The 20,263-nt window shown below is 47.6% G+C and overlaps 1 protein-coding gene across 1 annotated transcript in view; it reads left to right on the forward strand.

Annotated features, from left to right (window-relative positions):
- Positions 1 to 4,906: 4,906 nt before the first annotated feature.
- Positions 4,907 to 20,263, forward strand: part of kcnd1 (potassium voltage-gated channel, Shal-related subfamily, member 1) — a gene marked incomplete at both ends in the record, with an annotated part of 28,271 nt that continues 12,914 nt past the window's right edge. The window contains 3 exons of the mRNA XM_080527520.1: positions 4,907 to 4,974; positions 5,193 to 5,355; positions 8,015 to 8,098. Coding sequence (XP_080383646.1) covers positions 4,907 to 4,974; positions 5,193 to 5,355; positions 8,015 to 8,098 — 315 coding nt within the window. The remainder of the gene's footprint in view (positions 4,975 to 5,192; positions 5,356 to 8,014; positions 8,099 to 20,263) is intronic.

The following is a 20,263-nucleotide window of genomic DNA, read 5'->3' on the forward strand; positions in this document are numbered from 1 at the left end:
CTCTCTGCCTCCCCCCTCTCTCTCTGCCTCCCCCCTCTCTCTCTGCCTCCCCTCTCTCTCTCTGCCTCCCCTCTCTCTCTCTGCCTCCCTCCTCTCTCTCTGCCTCCCCTCTCTCTCTGACTCCCCTCTCTCTCTGCCTCCCCCCTCTCTCTCTGACTCCCCTCTCTCTCTCTGCCTCCCCTCTCTCTCTGACTCCCCTCTCTCTCTCTGCCTCCCCTCTCTCTCTCTCTGCCTCCCCTCTCTCTCTCTGCCTCCCCCCTCTCTCTCTGACTCTCCTCTCTCTCTCTGACTCCCCTCTCTCGCTCTGCCTCCCCCCTCTCTCTCTGCCTCCCCCCTCTCTCTCTGACTCCCCTCTCTCTCTGCCTCCCCTCTCTCTCTGACTCCCCTCTCTCTCTCTGCCTCCCCTCTCTCTCTCTGTCTCTCTCTGCCTCCCCTCTCTCTCTATGTCTCTCTCTCTATGTCTCTCTCTGCCTCCTCTCTCTGTCTCTCTCTGCCTCCCCTCTCTCTCTCTCTCTGCCTCCCCTCTCTCTCTCTGCCTCCCCCCTCTCTCTCTGCCTCCCCCCTCTCTCTCTGCCTCCCCCCTCTCTCTCTGCCTCCCCTCTCTCTGCCTCCCCCCTCTCTCTCTGCCTCCCCTCTCTCGCTCTGCCTCCCCCTTTCTCTCTGCCTCCTCTCTCTCTCTCTGCCTGCCCCCTCTCTCTCTGCCTCCCCACTCTCTCTGTCTCCCCCCTCTCTCTCTGCCTCCCCTCTCTCTCTCTGTCTCTCTCTGCCTGCCCCCTCTCTCTCTGACTCCCCTCTCTCTCTCTGCCTCCCCCCTCTCTCTCTGCCTCCCCCCTCTCTCTCTGACTCCCCTCTCTCTCTCTGCTTCCCCTCTCTCTCTCTGCCTCCCCTCTCTCTCTCTGTCTCTCTCTGCCTCCCCTCTCTCTCTCTGTCTCTCTCTGCCTCCCCTCTCTCTCTCTGTCTCTCTCTGCCTCCCCTCTCTCTCTCTGCCTCCCCTCTCTCTCTTTGTCTCTCTCTCTCTCTCTATGTCTCTCTCTCTCTCTCTCTATGTCTCTCTCTGCCTCCCCTCTCTCTCTCTGCCTCCCCTCTCTGCCTCTCTCTGCCTCCCCTCTCTCTCTCTCTGCCTCCCCTCTCTCTCTCTCTCTCTCTCTCTCTCTCTCTCTCTCTCTCTCTCTCTCTCTCTCTGTCTCTCTCTCTCTCTCTTCCTCCCCGCCAGCATAAGGAGGGAGGAGGGGGGAGGAGGAGGGGAGTCCATCAGTAACTGCAAATTGAAGCATTAAATCAAATCTATTTTCGGCGGGTGGGGCGGGGGGTTGGGGGTTGTGTTGTACGGGGGGTGCTTATTGTTTTCCCCTGTAAGACAATAACATGAATATCTTTATTTATTATCTTTATTTAGTAGCTTCCTCTGACTTTACAATACTGCATCTGTGGAGCGTTGATGATGGAGCCCGTCCGAGGGAGGCTGCTGGAGGCAGAAATCGGAGGATGGGCTCACAGGACGGCAAATTCTGCCTCCACCAGCCTCCACCAGCCTCCACCAACCTCCCTTGCTCCATACTGTCAAATGCACTTGGAATGATACATACAGATCACAATATCTGCCCATTTGGCACCTGGATCAGGGTCAGGGCCAGGGTTAGGGTCAGAGTCAGAGTTAGAGTGTCAGGTTAGGGTCAGGGTCAGGTTTAGGGTCAGGGTCAGGGTCAGGTTTAGGATCAGGGTCAGTGTCAGGGTCAGTGTTAGGGTCAGGGTTAGGGTCAGAGTCAGGGTCAGTGTTAGGGTCAGGGTCAGGTTTAGGGTCAAGGTCAGGGTCAGGGTCAGGGTCAGTGTTAGGGTCAGGGTCAGGTTTAGGGTCAGGGTCAGGGTCACTGTGAGAGCGCTGTCACCCCTCCCTCTTCGGCTCCACCTCACCTGTGTGGCTCCAGACCTTCCTCTCTTTCCTTCGCCTTCTTTTTCATTAAGTATAAAAAAACAAGTTGAGTGCTGATGATGATTTGCTGGTGACGTAATGAAGTAATATTTAGTTGACTGTAATTCAGCTGTCTACTACTAGGTTGTCCTCGGACGAGCCCTCCATCGGCGCTTCCAGTCGTCCCAGTCCTCCATACATCTGGCTAGCTCCCTGGTCCTCCATACATCTGGCTAGCTCCCTGGTCCTCCATACATCTGGCTAGCTCCCTGGTCCTCCATACATCTGGCTAGCTCCCTGGTCCTCCATACATCTGGCTAGCTCCCTGATCCTCCATACATCTGGCTAGCTCCCCGGTCCTCCAAACATATGGCTAGCTCCCTGGTCCTCCATACATCTGGCTAGCTCCCTGGTCCTCCATACATCTGGCTAGCTCCCTGGTCCTCCATACATCTGGCTAGCTCCCTGATCCTCCATACATCTGGCTAGCTCCCTGGTCCTCCATACATCTGGCTAGATCGCTGGTCCTCCATACATCTGGCTAGCTCCCTGGTCCTCCATACATCTGGCTAGCTCCCTGGTCCTCCATACATCTGGCTAGCACCCTGGTCCTCCATACATCTGGCTAGCTCCCTGGTCCTCTCCTCCATACATCTGGCTAGCTCCCTGGTCCTCCATACATCTGGCTAGCTCCCTGATCCTCCTTACATCTGGCTAGCTCACTGGTCCTCCATACATCTGGCTAGCTCCCTGGTCCTCCATACATCTACAATCAGGTGTAGTGCTGAGGCACAAATGTGTACATTTCAAGCCTGCAAACTGCGACACTTTAAATGAATGTGCAATAACACTATGTGCAATATGACAACCCTAGTCGTCTTACCTGTACAGTATAGTATAGTGGATAGTGTACATAGCCTTTATTTATGTAAACCAGCTCCTTCCCCTTCTTTTTTTTTCTTTTTTTTCTTTCCTAGCACCAGGGGAGCCACCCCTCCCAAATGTCGTTGTTTGCTACCTGTACTATAGCAATGACAATAAAGACCATTCATTCATTCATTCATTCATTCATTCACATCTGGCTAGCTCCCTGGTCCTCCATACATCTGGCTAGCTTGCTGGTCCTCCATACATCTGGCTAGCTCCCCGGTCCTCCATACATATGGCTAGCTCCCTGGTCCTCCATACATCTGGCTAGCTCCCTGGTCCTCCATACATCTGGCTAGCTCCCTGGTCCTCCATACATCTGGCTAGCTCCCTGGTCCTCCATACATCTGGCTAGCTTGCTGGTCCTCCATACATCTGGCTAGCTCCCTGGTCCTCCATACATCTGGCTAGCTCCCTGGTCCTCCATACATCTGGCTAGCTCCCTGGTCCTCCATACATCTGGCTAGCTCCCTGGTCCTCCATACATCTGGCTAGCTCCCTGGTCCTCCATACATCTGGCTAGCTCCCTGGTCCTCCATACATCTGGCTAGCTCGCTGGTCCTCCATACATCTGGCTAGCTCCCTGGTCCTCCATACATCTGGCTAGCTCCCTGGTCCTCCATACATCTGGCTAGCTCCCTGGTCCTTCAGCTTCAGGCTCCAACATTCCCAATCATATAGGAGAATGGACTCTACCGGTGCGTAGAAGAAGCTTGATTTTAACAGTATTATTTGTCGTGGGAGGTTGGAGTGCCAGCTGTCAGCTCTTCTGACACCTTTCTTTAGGGTTCATGTGTGTGTTCAAGGTTCATGTCTGTGTTCAGGGTTCATGTGTGTGTTCAGGGTTCATGTGTGTGTTCAGGGTTCATGTTTGTGTTCAGGGTTCATGTCTGTGTTCAGGGTTCATGTGTGTGTTTAGGGTTCATGTGTGTGTTCAGGGTTCATGTGTGTGTTAAGGGTTCATGTGTGTGTTCATGGTTCATGTGTGTGTTAAGGGTTCATGTGTGTGTTAAGGGTTCATGTGTGTGTTAAGGGTTCATGTGTGTGTTCAGGGTTCATGTGTGTGTTCAGGGTTCATGTTTGTGTTCAGGGTTCATGTGTGTGTTCAGAGTTCATGTGTGTGTTTTAGTTCTAGATAAAACACAGAAGATGATGATTGACATGTTTTCACTTTACAGATCTTTATTTCACTTTCCTACCACAGACTACTACTGTCCTACTACTGTCCTACCATCCTACTGTCCTCCTGTCCTCCTGTCCTACTCCAGACTGTCCAGCCCTGTAGGTCCTGGTTGTCCCCTGGTTGTCCCCTGGTATCTCTGTAGGTCCTGGTATCTCTGTAGGTCCTGGTATCTCTGTAGGTCCTGGTATCTCTGTAGGTCCTGGTATCTCTGTAGGTCCTGGTATCTCTGTAGGTCCTGGTAACTCTGTAGGTCCTGGTATCTCTGTAGGTCCTGGCAGCTCTGTAGGTCCTGGTATCTCTGTAGGTCCTGGCAGCTCTGTAGGTCCTGGTTGTCCCCTGGTCAACTTCTAGCAGCTCTGTGGGTCCTGGTTGTCCCCTGGTCATCTTCTAGCAGCTCTGTGGGTCCTGGTTGTCCCGTGGTCATCTTCTAGCAGCTCTGTAGGTCCTGATCTGTCCCCTGGTCATCTTCTAGCAGCTCTTTAGGTCCTGGTTGTCCCCTGGTCATCTTCTAGCAGCTCTATAGGTCCTGGTTGTCCCCTGGTCATCTTCTAGCAGCTCTGTAGGTCCTGGTTGTCCCCTGGTCATCTTCTAGCAGCTCTGTAGGTCCTGATCTGTCCCCTGGTCATCTTCTAGCAGCTCTTTAGGTCCTGGTTGTCCCCTGGTCATCTTCTAGCAGCTCTATAGGTCCTGGTTGTCCCCTGGTCATCTTCTAGCAGCTCTGTAGGTCCTGATCTGTCCCCTGGTCATCTTCTAGCAGCTCTGTAGGCTGGTCATCTTCTAGCAGCTCTGTAGGTCCTGGTTGTCCCCTGGTCATCTTCTAGCAGCTCTGTAGGTCCTGGTTGTCCCCTGGTTGTCCCCTGGCAGCCCTGTAGGGCCTGGTTGTCCCCATGTCATCTCATAGCAGCTCTGTAGGTCCTGGCAGCTCTGTAGGTCCTGGTCGTCTTCTAGCAGCTCTGTATGTCCTCTGGTCGTCCCCCGGCCGCTCTGCGTCCAGCGTCTCACTCCCAGTGTGTTGTTTCTGCCTGCAGATACGGAGACATGGTGCCCAGCACTACCCAACACTACACTACCTAACACTACACTACCTAACACTACACTACCCAACACTACCTAACACTACACTACCTAATACTACACTACCCAACACTCCCAGTGTGTTGTTTCTGCCTGCAGATATGGAGACATGGTGCCCAGCACCATCGCAGGCAAGATATTCGGCTCGGTCTGCTCGCTCAGTGGTGTGCTGGTGATCGCTCTGCCTGTACCTGTTATAGTGTCCAACTTCAGCCGGATCTATCACCAGAACCAAAGGGCAGACAAGATGCGGGCTCAGCAGGTAAACTTAGAGTGGCCCGGTTAGTCGGGGCTCATAGAGAGGCCCAGGTTAGTCGGGGCTGTTTAGTGGAAAAGGAAGGAAATATTCCCGGTGATTTTCGAAAAAACGTTCCGGGAAGAAAAAAAACTGATTGCGGATTTTTGGGAATTTCACCGGGAATCTTTCGGTCAGTGCATGTTGTGGAGGAGGAGGAGGAGATTTGATGTGGTTCTTAGGGGGAAAGAAATACATTGTAATATATCCTGAGGTTGCCTCAAAAAGTTATTCTGTGGTTACCTCAATATATACAAGATATATTTTTGCGTCAAGCAATAACAATACCACGGATGACATTTTGCTTGTGCAAAACTTACAAAAAAATGCACTGATGTCAGCAAACATGAGTTGATCAGCAAATCTGATCTGCTCAACCTTGGCATCTGATCTCAACAACCTTGGCATCTGATCTCAACAACCTTGACATCTGATCTCAACACACTTGACTTGACAATCTGTGCAACTTGACTGCAGTATCTTTCCCTCAGAAAAGTTTCCCGTAGTGACTGGTCTCTGGTAGCCATAGTGACAGATCTGTCAAACACACCAGAAGGTGACTTGGTGACAGGCCCAGAAGACAGACGTGCACCTGGTCTTTACAGAGTTTTTTGGGGTTATTTTTGCACAAGGAAAATGAAATCTTAGTACAGAGTCAGGGTTAGTCCCCTGGCCCTGTATCTGCATGGTTTTGCATTGAATTTGTTTGGGGTGCTGTGTGTGTGTGTGTGTGTGTGTGTGTGTGTGTGTGTGTGTGTGTGTGTGTGTGTGTGTGTCTGGGTTTCCGTTAACCGGCAATTACCGGTCTTTGTCCGGTAAATTTTGTTGAAGTCCGACATATTGAAAAGTCGTCGGACATATTGTCCGGTGAAAATAATTCCCTTTGAATACAATTCGCTAAAGTTCACATTCTGATTCCTTCTATTTTAAAAAAAGACGAATATATAGGCTATGTATTTCTTTTATTATGATATGATTTGACACCGGCATGATGATGACTCCTAATGTGTAGGCCGGCCTATGCGAAACAGCGCACAGGTGCCACATGGGATTGATGCCAGATGGGATTACAGCTTAACCAGTCTATTACCGCTTAAACACAGTAGCCCATTCGGCGGTAACCCATGCCTATCTGGCAACCCTGCCAACCCGTCCACCATAGTAATACGGTTTCTTGATTTCCCATCTATGGGTGCGTTCGTAAACACGCTCTGGAAATCCGATCAGCACTCGCGGAACGCCTCTCGTCCAATCGAACGACTCGGTCGCTCTGTGACATCGAAGCCAGCGTGCGCTCCGGCGCTCTCAGAGCGTGTTTACGAACGCACCCCTAGAAGTTTCTAGCCAGCTAGCTGAAGCTGCTACACACACTAGAGCCATGGCGACCGAACGGCAAGTTAAACAACATACTATAAAAGTGACATTGTTTTACTCATTACTCATACATTTGTTGTCATTCAGTTATACAGTTATGTTCTTCCCATTGTCATACTCCCGAGCTAAACGAAATGCCTTCCCAACCAGCGAGACTTATAGAAATGACGTTGTTTTATTGATTTTAAAAAAAAGGGTAAAACTGGAAAGAGAAAATAGAAAACTCACATTAATCCCAAACAATTTAACAAACTTCAGTTAACGTAATGTGGAGTCCGTTCATTGATCGATGCTGTCTGTTCAGTTCCCAGTGAGGCGCCCGTTCAGCGCTGGACCCGTTCAGCGCTGGATTTGACGCATGGCATAGCGCGCATCCGTCAAATCATGTTATATTATATAGCTCGCATCTAATCGTATCGGATGAGAAATAGACATTAAATGGCATATATAGGCCGCTACACAACAGTAATCACCGCGACAAACAGCTATATTAGATTTGGGGGGGAAAAAATATGATTTTGCAAAAAAAAAAAAATTTTATATTTTAATATGATGACCGGAATATATCACGTTTGTCCGGTAAATCGAATTCTTCCCGGACACGATGTCCGACGGCAAATTTTTCTAACGGAAACCCTGGTGTGTGTGTGTGTGTGTGTGTGTGTGTGTGTGTGTGTGTGTGTGTGTGTGTGTGTGTGTGTGTGTGTGTGTGTGTGTGTGTGTGCGTGCGTGCGTGCGTGCGTGCGTGCGTGCGTGCGTGTGTGTGTGTGTGTGGGGGGGGGGTGGGTGGGGTGGGGGGGGGGTTAAGAGTGCTTTTTCTTGCTTTTATTAGATTCAGATTGAGAAGAAGACAACGGAACTCAATCTGTGTGTGATCCTTCGGTGTGACTGGCCAGTTGTCGTCTGTAAAAACAATTCTGTGCAGCTTGCGGAAAAGAAGCAAAGCAAAATAGTCTGGTTAACTTGTCATGCTGAATCACACGATGTCATGATAAGGTCATAAGGGTTTTCTATTATTATGGCCGGCTGCGTTCGTAAATTCGCCAGAGCGCACACACTGGACTGGGTTCGACGTCATAAAGGGAATCAAAAGTAATTTGATTGGACAAAGAGGCCATGTCGCGTGGACGCTCCGGCGCTCTCAGGGCTAATTTACGAACGCGGCCGAAGTTTTCGTGTTCCCCTGACGCGCCACACCGGGTAGTGGATCTACCGTCATGGCCGCTCTAACTCCGTCTCTCCCGCTCTCTAGAAAGTGCGTGCCGCGAGGATCCGCATGTCTAAAAAAGGGACGACCAACGCGTTCTTACAATACAAGGAGGACGGGGGACTACAGGTGAGGTCTGCTGCATGGAAGGGTTTCTAAAGGTGTTGTTATGTTGTTAATATCTTATGAAGATATTCATATGAATGAAAATGTTATGGATCAATGCCTTTGTTGATTGTTGAGATTGTTGGTGTTTTATGTATGGTGTGGTGGATGAATAACGCGATTTTTTTAGGAGGACTGATGACATCACGCCCCTTCTGATGACATCACACTCCCTACCCCCCCCCCCCCCACACACACACACACACACACACACAGGGACGCGGGAAGGGGGGTGCTGAGGGTGCTGCAGCACCCCCTAGCGGCAAGCAGAAGGAGCTCCTCCTGCCTGAATTTTAAAAATAAAAATATTATTCAAACAATAATTTAAAACAATATAATAACTATTGTTGCTTTTGGGAATAAAAATAAATGTGTTTTTTGTAATAAATGTAAAAATGTGTTTGTTAGTTTTAATGTTAGTGATCACATGGTCATATCTTGCTAGGGACTTGACATCCGAGTCTTGACACCCCCACCCCCACCCCCGTTTGACGAGCCGTGTCGACCAGACATACGTTTTCCTGGGAGGAAAATTGGAACAGAGACATTCGAGTTTCATTTCATTTAAAAAAAGCTGGTTTACCAGGTGGAAATGGTTGCATTATGTCACTGAAAGAGACCCTGTTCTTTGCTTCTCTTGCAGTAAAGCTATATAGAGAAGGGGTTAAGGCACCACGACAGAAAGACAAGTGCATTTACAGTAGGAGGCTTTTGTAAGTTTAGCCAACACGAGACGAGATGTCTGACATACATTCAGAATCGGTGAGATTGCATGCTTCGCTTAACAACACTCCCATTAATGCTCTACTGTCGGACGTTGTTGAGAAAGAGCAACAGACGGCCAGAAACTTATTAGAACTGATATTCAGATCCATCCGATTCTTCGGCAGCGAAGGGCTTCCGTTAAGATGCAATAACAATCGACATGGAGTGCTGTCTGTAATAATGGTCAACATCATGTTTGTGGACATTGTGGGACACTGTGAGCTGAGTGGAAATTACTGTAAATTCCAACACATTGTTGGTAAAATATTTAACGTTACGTCTTTGTAGTGTGTGGGTGCATGCGTGCGTGCTTAACTATTATTGCCCGTGCATTGGGGCCCGTCGTTATGCCACTGTGTGCGTGTGAGCGAACGAGCAATCAGCGAGAGGGAGGGAGAGAAATCGTTATAATTTTTTCCCTGGCTATTTTTTTCCCCTGTAGCGTATATAGACAGCACCTCAGCACCCCCAGTCAAAATACCTTCCCGCGTGCCTGCACACACACACACACACACACACACACACACACACACACACACACACACACACACACACACACTTACAATTAAAGACACTGTTCAATGGTGATATCTACTAATTGGTTACATCTTAACTGCTCCTCCTGAGACATCTACTACCCCCCAGCCCTGTGTCTCACCTGCTTCCCCCTATACTGTGTCTCCTAAGACTTCTACTCCCCCCCCATTGTACTTTCTCCTGTGTCTATTAAAAAAAAATCTTTCTTTCTTCTTCCCAATGGCCCCTGGCCTGAGCTAGATTACTCTTCCTGCTACGACTGGTGGATTGATGATTCACTTACTTAGTCAAATGTATCGATTTTAAGTCGCTTTGGAATAAGGCGTCTGCTAAATGCCAAAAATGTAAAAAATGTAAATGTGCTAATTGATTCTTGAAATGACCAAATGTCCAACAGGAAGCTCTCAGGCCATGGACCAGCCTCCAGGGGGGCCATCTTCAACGTGTCCTAACCTCGCCCTAACGCTAACCCTAACCTTAACCCTAACCCAGCCCTAACCTAACCCAGCCCTAACCCTAACCCTAACCCAACCCAGCCCTAACCTAACCCAGCCCTAACCCAGCCCTAACCCTAACCCTAACCTACCTTGTTATATTTTTAAGATATTTCAAACGTTTTGATGAACTAGCATGTCTGCATGACAGTGACGTTGGCAGAGTCAGCGTAGTCCCTGATACTGAGTGTACTTTGGAACATTTTCATAATTCTTTCATGTCAATTTGCTATAAGCCACATGCCTCTCTAAAAAAATATTATCTGGGTGGTCTGGGGTGGTCCAGTGGTCTAGCACCATGGCCTGGGGTGGTCCAGTGGTCTAGCACCATGGCCTGGGGTGGTGCAGTGGTCTAGCACTGTGGTCTACAGTGCACACATATGCCCATGTCGGCATGGGTTCAAATCCGGCCCATGCCCTGCTGACATGCCCTCACTGGGAACTATCTAACCTGATCAGGGAACTGATGTCTCCTGGCCCAAGGCTAGATCCACTACCTCCCCTGATGACTGGACTGCCTTTAGGGCCCTGAGAGATAAAAGCACCATCCAGACTGGGATACTCACATCAGATTACTACTTAAAAGCTATTTAGGAAAAAACCTTGACAATCCCTCTAAATTCTGACAACTGATAAAATCATTGTCGTGTTCCATTTCCACTTCAGGCCTCCCTGAAGCCTTAAAGTCTAAAATCCAGCAATCCAATTTATAAGGCCTAAAAAGGGCCAAACATTTAGTTATTCGGTCTAAAAATGAGGTGCTAGGTCTTAAAAAGTAGATCCTGCAAGGAAATCAGTCCGACCACGTCTATTTACGCGGAAATGAATCAAGCTGGAACCAAAAAAATGCCAATTCGCTATTTGGTGTCGCGATAGGTCTAAAATTATATTCAAAGAGGTCTAAAAAAAAATCTAAAAAGGTCTTAAATTTGACTTGTTGAAACTTGTAGGAACCCTGTTTAATGATCATATTATATCAGTTGGGTCTGTTTCTAATATAACTGCAGCAGGGTCTCAGAGCTCTAACTCCAGTTCTGTAATGCCTCTATCCTGTACCAACACAACCAGGGACTCTTCTGTTTGTAGACCTCTCTCTAGTGTGGAGATCTGTCAAACTTTGAAAGCTATTGATCCCAAATAGTCGCCTGGACCCGATAACCTGGATCCTTATCTTGTATGTTTTATCTTGTGTTGCTACGCCTGTCACTCATTAGAGGCTCCAGACTAACAACATCAGGAAAGCAGCCTATGTTCCCCCCTGTAGCGACTAGATCAGTGGTTCTCAACCTTTTTGGGGCCAGCGCCCCCCTGTCCATTATCCAGGTCTCTTACCGCCCCCCATCAAAAGAAAGTAGGCTTATTTATTCCCTGAATATTAATGTTGACTAATATTCTGTGTTATATCATTTAAAAAGCATGTCACTGAATGCCAAATAATAGATTTGATTTAACTGGGCAGTTGGAATATCATTATCATTAGTTTACCAGAGAGCAGAAAAGCCATGTGTGAATGAATAAAAATGCTGTTTCTGAGTGTTAAACAAACTCAGACAAGATCAGAGAATACAAACAGAACAGACACTACGGAACAGCAGCAGTTTCACACATGTCCGGTGCAGAACAAACAGTAGGCTACAAAACTGTACAACTAACATTGTTCGTTTTTTAAGTGTTTTATGATGCTAATATTTATTCATTTTTGATTGGACTTTGGGGCGGTGGTGTCACAATATGGCGGTAAACGCTAGGGGGCTATTATTTTAATATTTAATTTAGTATTCTAAGGTATTATTTTCATAAACTGACCACTTATTTCGAATTTCTCATGTCAAAACATATCAAAACTTAACAAAGTTCCAAAGTTCAGAGCTCTGCGCTCTGGGAGCGCTCAGAGATGGGTGCTCTGACTGAAAACACGGTTTTGCCCGAGCGAACTGACTGTTCGTGCAATTACGAACGTACCCGTAATAACACTGCTGACAGCTGATCAATCGCAAGCAGAGTAGTGGTTTCTTATAGCAACAAAAGACGCTGACAGCTGTTCGGAGTGCTTATGCGTTCGTTTCCAGGACATCACAAGAGGAGCAACATGTCACAAAAAGCGATCGTATATTTTAGTTTGTAAACATAAAGACGAACACATCGCAATGCTAACCTCAGAATGGCACTAGGGATAACATCCACATCCACAACAACACTTAACAGTAATACATGTATGAAATATACTGTGATGAACCTGCGAGGGGAGAGGACATTCGTAGCTGATTTTCTCTAGATTCGATTATTGGTAAGCGACAGAGCCCTTTCCGGACTACGATCGCTTTTTTGAGATAGGTTGTTCCTGCTGTGATGTTCTGGTATGGTGGTATGGTATTAGCACTAATTTTAACTAAATTAAATAAGCTGTATTGAAAGGAAGCGAACGAAGCGAATGCATAAGCGCAGAGGGTAGTGTGTATACGCGGGGAGTGAGTATTTGGCACGACAAGCTTACGTCACCGACGGGGACATGGACTGAGTATCAAAACTAAAATAAGAAATGTTCTCTCTGGCTTATAGCCAACAATTACAATGAGCCCACAAACTGAAACATAATGTCACTCAAGGATAGCCTACAAGGAAAACACTCATAGAAGTTGGGCATTGGAAGTTGGCTTGTGCTAGCATTAGCTATGGTGCATCCATGGTCAACATGACGTTACAGATGGGATGAACCGGGGTTCTTTCTATCGTAGACTAGCATAGTATTGCAATTTCTGCACTGTACATGAACTGTCAAGATTCTTCTACAATGCAGCTTACCCAGACACATTGGAAACTATCAAAAGCTCTGCTTTTGCTAGCTGAGTTTTTAGCTTCTCCATGGCTCCGTGGCTTCTGGAGGGGTGTCCAGAAATATAGCCCGGGTGAGCCCCTCAACCAGGTCTCGGGGTGGTAAAAGGGTAGCCCCTCGGCCCCGAGCCTGGTGGAGTGGAGAGGAAAAACAACTACCCATACGCCGAAGAAGAAGCTTCTCCATCTTCTTGATGACACTCTCACTTTAATTTTTTTGGGCGCTACGCTACGTGTGTCTACTTCACAGAGCCCGGCCAAGTTCAGAACACTGCGCTCTGGGAGCGCTCAGAGATGGGCGCTCTGACTGAAAAGACGGTTTGTCCGAGCGAACTGACCGTTCTTGCATTTACGAACGTACCCGTAAACACTGCTGACAGCTGTTTTTCATGAGAAAAATACTTTATGCGTGAACGCCCCCCTTTAAAAAATATTAGAATATTAGTATATTAAAATATACCGCCCCCGTTGAGAAACGATGGACTAGGTAGCGTCCAGTAGTAAAAAAGTCGCTGAGAGACGCAAGCAGGATCTGTGTTGATGTTATGACGTGCCCAAAACAATTAACTTGAGGAAAAAAGGTACGTATAGAGCATTTATTTAAATGGAACAATCAAACTAGTGAACGTACAAAATTAATCCATATAAAATAAGAAAATAACAAACAATATATAACGAAAATGCGGTCAACAAAAAATGCAACGACCCTGTCTCCCCTCTCTCTCCACTACCGCCATACAGGTGAACAAGTGTTTTAGTTAACCTCGGGCTATCCCCGCCCATAATCATGTGACTTCCAGAAGGAAGAACATAACGTCAACGTCAAAACAATAAACAAACAAGCAAATAAACTCACAAATCATATTCATGGCTCCTACACCCCCTACGGAAGGGTGGGGACCCTTCGGCCTAACTACCGCCCTATATCGAAACTCCCTACCCTTAGACAACTACCGCCCTATATCCAAACTCCCTACCCTTAGATAACTACCGCCCTATAACCAAACTCCCTACCCTTAGATAACTACCGCCCTATATCCAAACTCCCTACCCTTAGATAACTACCGCCCTATATCCAAACTACCTACCCTTAGATAACTACCCCCCTATATCCAAACTACCTACCCTTAGACAACTACCCCCCTATATCCAAACTCCCTACCCTAAGATAACTACCGCCCTATATCCAAACTCCCTAGCCTCGCCAAGGTTTTAGAATCTCAAGTAAACTCTCAATTGAAACAATTCTTAGCTGACAACAACATTTTAAGTGAAAGTCAGTCTGGCTTTAGACCAGGTCATAGTACCATAACAGCAGCCATGTTTGTAACAAAATGGCTAGGACCGAAAGCAGCACTGTGCTGCCCTGTTTGTGGATCTGTGCAAGGCATTTGATTCTGTCGACCATGGGCTGCTGCTGGGCAGACTCAGTGATGTTGGTATCGGTGACATGGCTGGAGTGTGGTTCAGTGATGTTGGTATCGGTGACATGGCTGGAGTGTGGTTCAGTGATGTTGGTATAGGTGACATACGTAGCTGTAGAGTGGTTCAGGAACTACCTTGCAGATAGAACCCAGTGTGTATATACAGAAGTCTAGCTTCATGGAGATCTCTAAGGGAGTCCCCCAAGGCTCAATTCTAAGTCCTGCCTTGTTTACTATTTTTATGAATAACATTGGGAAGGACATGCTTACAGCTAAAGTGCATCTTTATGCAGACGACGCAATAGTTTATTCAGATGAGCTCCAGACTGCTCTCAATGCTAAGAACATGTATGGAACATGACTTCAGGAGGAAAAAATCTGAGGTCCAGCCCCTGCTCATCGACGGAGGGAGCGTGGAGAGAGTCTCAACCCTCCGATTCCTGGGGGTGCACATACAGGATGACCTGTCCTGGAAGAACAACACAGCAGCCATCATCAAGAAGGCACAACAGCGGCTCTTCTTCCTGAGAGTCCTCAGGAAAGACCACATCGGACAGGAGATGCTGGTGGCCTTCTACCGCTGCGCAGTGGAGAGCATCCTCACCTACTGCATCTGCAACTGGTACTCCAGCTGCACAGCCGCAGAGAGGAATGCGCTACAGAGAGTCGTGAGAACGGCCCAGAAGATCACCGGCGCCCCCCTCCCCTCTCTGGAAGAGCTGTACAACACACGCTGCCTCAGGAAGGCCTCCAAGATCTCCAGAGACCCATCCCACCCTGGGTACGAACACTTTGCTCGGCTGCCCTCGAACAGGCGGTACAGGACCATGTTCGCAAGGACAAACAGACTGAAGCTCAGCTTCTACCCCAGGGCCATCCAGGCCCTGAACACAGCAAAGACCTAGGTTCTGGGCCCTGGACAGTCTGGACGGATTGATGGCAGCTGCTGGATTGAAATCAGGTGTAGTGCTGAGGCACAAATGTGTACAAGCCTGCAAACTGCGACACTTTAAATGAATGTGCAATAACACTATGTGCAATATGACAACCCTAGGGTACATAAGGTTGCAGAGAATAGGAAATGTTAGAATAGGTATAGCATAGCATAGAGTACAGCACAGTGTTTTATTTGTACAGTATAGTATAGTGGATAGTGTACATAGCCTTTATTTATGTAAACCAGCTCCTTTCCCTTCTTCTTTTTCTTTTTTTTTCTTTCTTTCCTAGCACCAGGGGAGCCCCCCCCCTCCCAAATTTCGTTGTTTGGTACCTGTACTATATCAATGACAACAATAAAGACCATTCATTCATGATCTTTACCAAAGCTCGATCTTAGATAATGTTAACATTCACACCTTAAGAGGAGACTCAATTGAAAGAGTGTCATCCTATAAATCCATGGGTATTTGGGTGGATGACAGGCTCTCTTTTAGAGTGCATATTAACCTAGTAAAGAAACTGAAGGTTAGGCTGTGTTTTTATTATCGAAATAAAGCCTGCCTCAATTTAGCTGCTAGGAAAACACTTGTTCGGTGTGTGTTCTAGACTATGGGGACATTATATACATGCATGCTGCCTCCTCTACACTGCCTAGACTCTGTGTATCATAGTTCTGTACACTTCATATCCAACTCATTATCCCTCATCATCACTGTATTCTTTACAATCTTGTTTCCTGGCCTTCATTAAACCTGAGGAGACAGCATCACTGGTACATCTTTATTTACAAAGCCATACTGGGCAAACTCACCTCATCTATGTAATAAAAATGTCACTCACCAACAGCTGTTATGATTTTCGCTCCACTAAATGGTTGTTCCTCTAGTCTACCGGGTACCCAGGATTCACTTTGAACTTGGCAAAGCAGCTTTCTCTTATTTTGCGTCCTGGTCTCAGAATAACCTCCAGAACACACTACAGATTAATAATCTGGTCATGGAATAACCTCCAGAACACACTACAGATTAATAGTCTGGTCATGGAATAACCTCCAGAACACACTACATATTAATAATCTGGTCATGGAATAACCTCCAGAACACACTACAGATTAATAGTCTGGTCATGGAATAACCTCCAGAACACACTACAGATTAATAACCTTCAGAACACACTACAGTTTAATAACCTCCACAACACACTACAGATTAATAACCTCCAGAACACACTACAGATTAATAATCTGGTCTCCCTGGGAGAGTTCAAAACTCTGATTGAAAAAAATGTGTGACGCAATTGCTACTCCTAAAATGTTTTTTTAATAATATTTATCTGTATCTGTAAAATACTTTCTACAGAAACCAGCCTAATGTCCCTCCTCTAATGTACATTAAAGGAACAATCTGAGATTTGTTTAGCTGGTCAATGGGCTTCATGACATCAGCTCATTGATTCTCTGAGAATATAACACACAATCAGGCGAGGCTGGGGGAGGTAGAACACCAGGGGAGGCTGGGGGAGGGAGGTAGAACACCAGGGGAGGCTGGGGGAGGTAGAACACCAGGGGAGGCTGGGGTAGGGAGGTAGAACACCAGGGGAGGCTGGGGGAGGTAGAACACCAGGGGAGGCTGGGGGAGGGAGGTAGAACACCAGGGGAGGCTGGGGTAGGGAGGTAGAACACCAGGGGAGGCTGGGGGAGGTAGAACACCAGGGGAGGCTGGTGGAGGTAGAACACCAGGGGAGGCTGGGGGAGGTAGAACACCAGGGGAGGCTGGGGGAGGTAGAACACCAGGGGAGGCTGGGGGAGGTAGAACACCAGGGGAGGCTGGGGGAGGGAGGTAGAACACCAGGGGAGGCTGGGAGAGGTAGAACACCAGGGGAGGCTGGGGGAGGGAGGTAGAACCCCAGGGGAGGCTAGGGGAGGGAGGTAGAACCCCAGGGGAGGCTAGGGGAGGTAGAACACCAGGGGAGGCTGGGGGAGGTAGAGCACCAGGGGAGGCTGGGGGAGGTAGAACACCAGGGAAGGCTGGGGGAGGGAGGTAGAACACCAGGGGAGGCTGGGGGAGGTAGAACACCAGGGGAGGCTGGGGGAGGTAGAACACCAGGGGAGGCTGGGGGAGGGAGGTAGAACACCAGGGGAGGCTGGGGGAGGTAGAACACCAGGGGAGGCTGGGGGAGGTAGAACACCAGGGGAGGCTGGTGGAGGTAGAAATCAGAGGACAGGCTCATTGTAATGCATGGAGCGGAATGAGGAGTGGTATCACGTGTATCCATGCATTAGAATGAGCCCGTCCTCCGATTTCTACCTTCACCAGCCTCATAACACCATCGGGATCAGTCAGTTCCACAGTTTCAAGGCTTTGAGGAGAACCAAATCACATGATCATTAATATTTCATCCTCCATGCCCCCTTGATTGCAACAGGGGAGCGTTAGAATGCAGTAATGAGAACTGGTGCTTTAGGCAAGGCAAGGCCAAGTGTATTTGTAGAGAACATTTCATACCACGGGGGCAGTTCAAGTGCTTTACATACGGCTATAAAAAATAGGAGGAGGACAGTAAGGAAATACAAGTGACAAGAATAGATATACATGTATAGAAATTAAATAGATAAACATTTAACAAGACAACAGACAATGAATAACAAAGATATAGGTGAAGGTGTTATGTCTACACATTTGCAAACACATTTAGGATATGTAAAGTGAATACACAGCACTTGTTTCAGCCTAAACTCATAACTGCTGCAGATATAAGAAGTAAATAGATACAAATAATAATAATAATAATAATATAATAGTTAATGGATAAAAGGCATTGATAGAAGTGTTTGTGTTTAATCATAACTGCTGCAAAACATGAAGGTTTTTAGCTTAGTTTTAAATGTTTTAAGGGTTTGGACCTTGATTTCTTCAGGGAGTTTGTTCCAGGAGCATGCAGCAGCGTGACTGAAAGCTGCTGCACCGTGTTTTGTTTTCACTCTTGGAATGATTAGCTGATTAGTCTCAGCTGACCTTAGGGGCCTTGTTGGAATATAGGGTGGGAGGAGATCTGATCTGATGTATTTTGGTTCAAGACCATTTTGTGAATTAGGAGTACTTTGAATTAAATTCTCTGAGAGACTGGTAGCCAGTGTAGAGATCTCAGGATTGGTGTAATGTGTTCAAACTTTTTCGTTTTTGTTAGGACCCTAGCAGCGGCATTTTGGATGAGCTGCAGTTTACGAACAGCTCCTTTAGATAAGCCTGTTAGTAGACCAGCTCCTTTAGATAGGCCTGTTAGTAGACCAGCTCCTTTAGATAAGCCTGTTAGTAGACCAGCTCCTTTAGATAGGCCTGTTAGTAAACCAGCTCCTTTAGATAGGCCTGTTAGTAGACCAGCTCCTTTAGATAGGCCTGTTAGTAGACCAGTTCCTTTAGATAGGCCTGTTAGTAAACCAGTTCCTTTAGATAGGCCTGTTAGTAGACCAGCTCCTTTAGATAGGCCTGTTAGTAGACCAGTTCCTTTAGATAGGCCTGTTAGTAGACCAGTTCCTTTAGATAGGTCTGTTAGTAGACCATTACAATAATCAAGTCTACTTGAAACAAATGCATGGATGAGTTTGGACATGAAACCTCTCATTCCTGTTATGTTTTTCAGGTGATAGTAGGCTGATTCAGTTATCGAGTTTATGTGGCTGTTGAAGTTTAGATCGGAGTGTAGAATTACACCAAGATTTCTGACCTGTTTTTTTGTTTGAAGAGAGAGAGAATCGAGTTTTGCACTGACTTTCCATCTTTTGTCAAGACAATTATCTCAGTTTTGTCCTTGTTTTGTTGGAGGAAGTTTTGTCTCATCCAGGCGTTTATTGTCGATGGGACTATTCGTTCGGTGAGAGGACTATGTAGATGTGAGTGTCATCTGCATAGTCGTTCGTCAATTTTGTTATTTTTTAGGATGTGTCCAGAGTGTGTTTATTTATCAAGGTACATACTGTAAGCTCCTGTGTATGTTATATCTGGCCTTTGCATTGGTGTGTGTGTGAGTGCGTATGTGTGTGTGTGTGTGTGTGTGTGTGTGTGTGTGTGTGTGTGTGTGTGTGTGTGTGCGTGCGTGCGTGCGTGCGTAGGTGTGAGTGTGAGTGTGAGTGTGAGTGTGAGTGTGAGTGTGAGTGTGAGTGTGAGTGTGAGTGTGAGTGTGAGTGTGAGTGTGAGTGTCTGTGTCTGTGTCTGTGTCTGTGTCTGTGTCTGTGTCTGTGTGTGTGTGTGTGTGTGTGTGTCTCTCTGTGTGTGTGTGTGTGTGTGTGTGTGTGTGTGTGTGTGTGTGTGTGTGTGTGTGTGTGTGTGTAGAGGTAAGGGGCCAAAGGACAGGAAGCAGATGGCTATTGAGATGTAGCTAGCAACGTTAGCAACGGGACCACAACAACCATCGTTGCTATGGTTACAAGCTTGGCGAAGCACTGGTTTACCTCACAGCTCAGGATTTTGTCAACTCCTCCTCCTCCTCATCCTCATCCTCCTCCTCCTCCTTCTCTTCCTCCTCCTCCTCCTCCTCTTCCTCCTCCTCCTCCTCCACCTCCTCCTTCTCCTCCTCCTCCACCTCCTCCTTCTCTAACTCCTCATCATCCTCCTCCTCCCCCTCCTCCTCCTCCTCCTCCTCTTCCTCCTCCTCCTCCTCCTCCTCCTCCTCCAACTCCAACTCCTCCTCCTCCTCCTCCTCCTCTTCCTCCTCCTCCTCCTCCTCCTCTTCCTCCTCCTCCTCCACCTCCTCCTTCTCCTCCTCCTCCACCTCCTTCTCCAACTCCTCCTCATCCTCCCCCTCCTCCTCCTCCTCTTCCTCCTCCTCCTCCTCCTCCTCCCCCTCCTCCTCCTCCTCCTCCTCCTCCTCCTCCTGTGTGTGTAGAGGTAAGGGGCCAAAGGACAGGAAGCAGATGGCTATTGAGATGTAGCTAGCAACGTTAGCAACGGGACCACAACAACCATCGTTGCTATGGTTACAAGCTAGCGAAGCACTGGTTTACCTCACAGCTCAGGATTTTGTCAACTCCTCCTCCTCCTCCTCCTTCTCTTCCTCCTCCTCCTCCTCTTCCTCCTCCTCCTCCTCCACCTCCTCCTCCACCTCCTCCTTCTCCAACTCCTCATCATCCTCCTCCTCCCCCT

This window comes from Nansenia antarctica (genome assembly GCF_963989245.1).
Source record: "Nansenia antarctica genome assembly, chromosome: 3".
In the NCBI taxonomy this organism is placed as follows: domain Eukaryota; kingdom Metazoa; phylum Chordata; class Actinopteri; order Argentiniformes; family Microstomatidae; genus Nansenia; species Nansenia antarctica.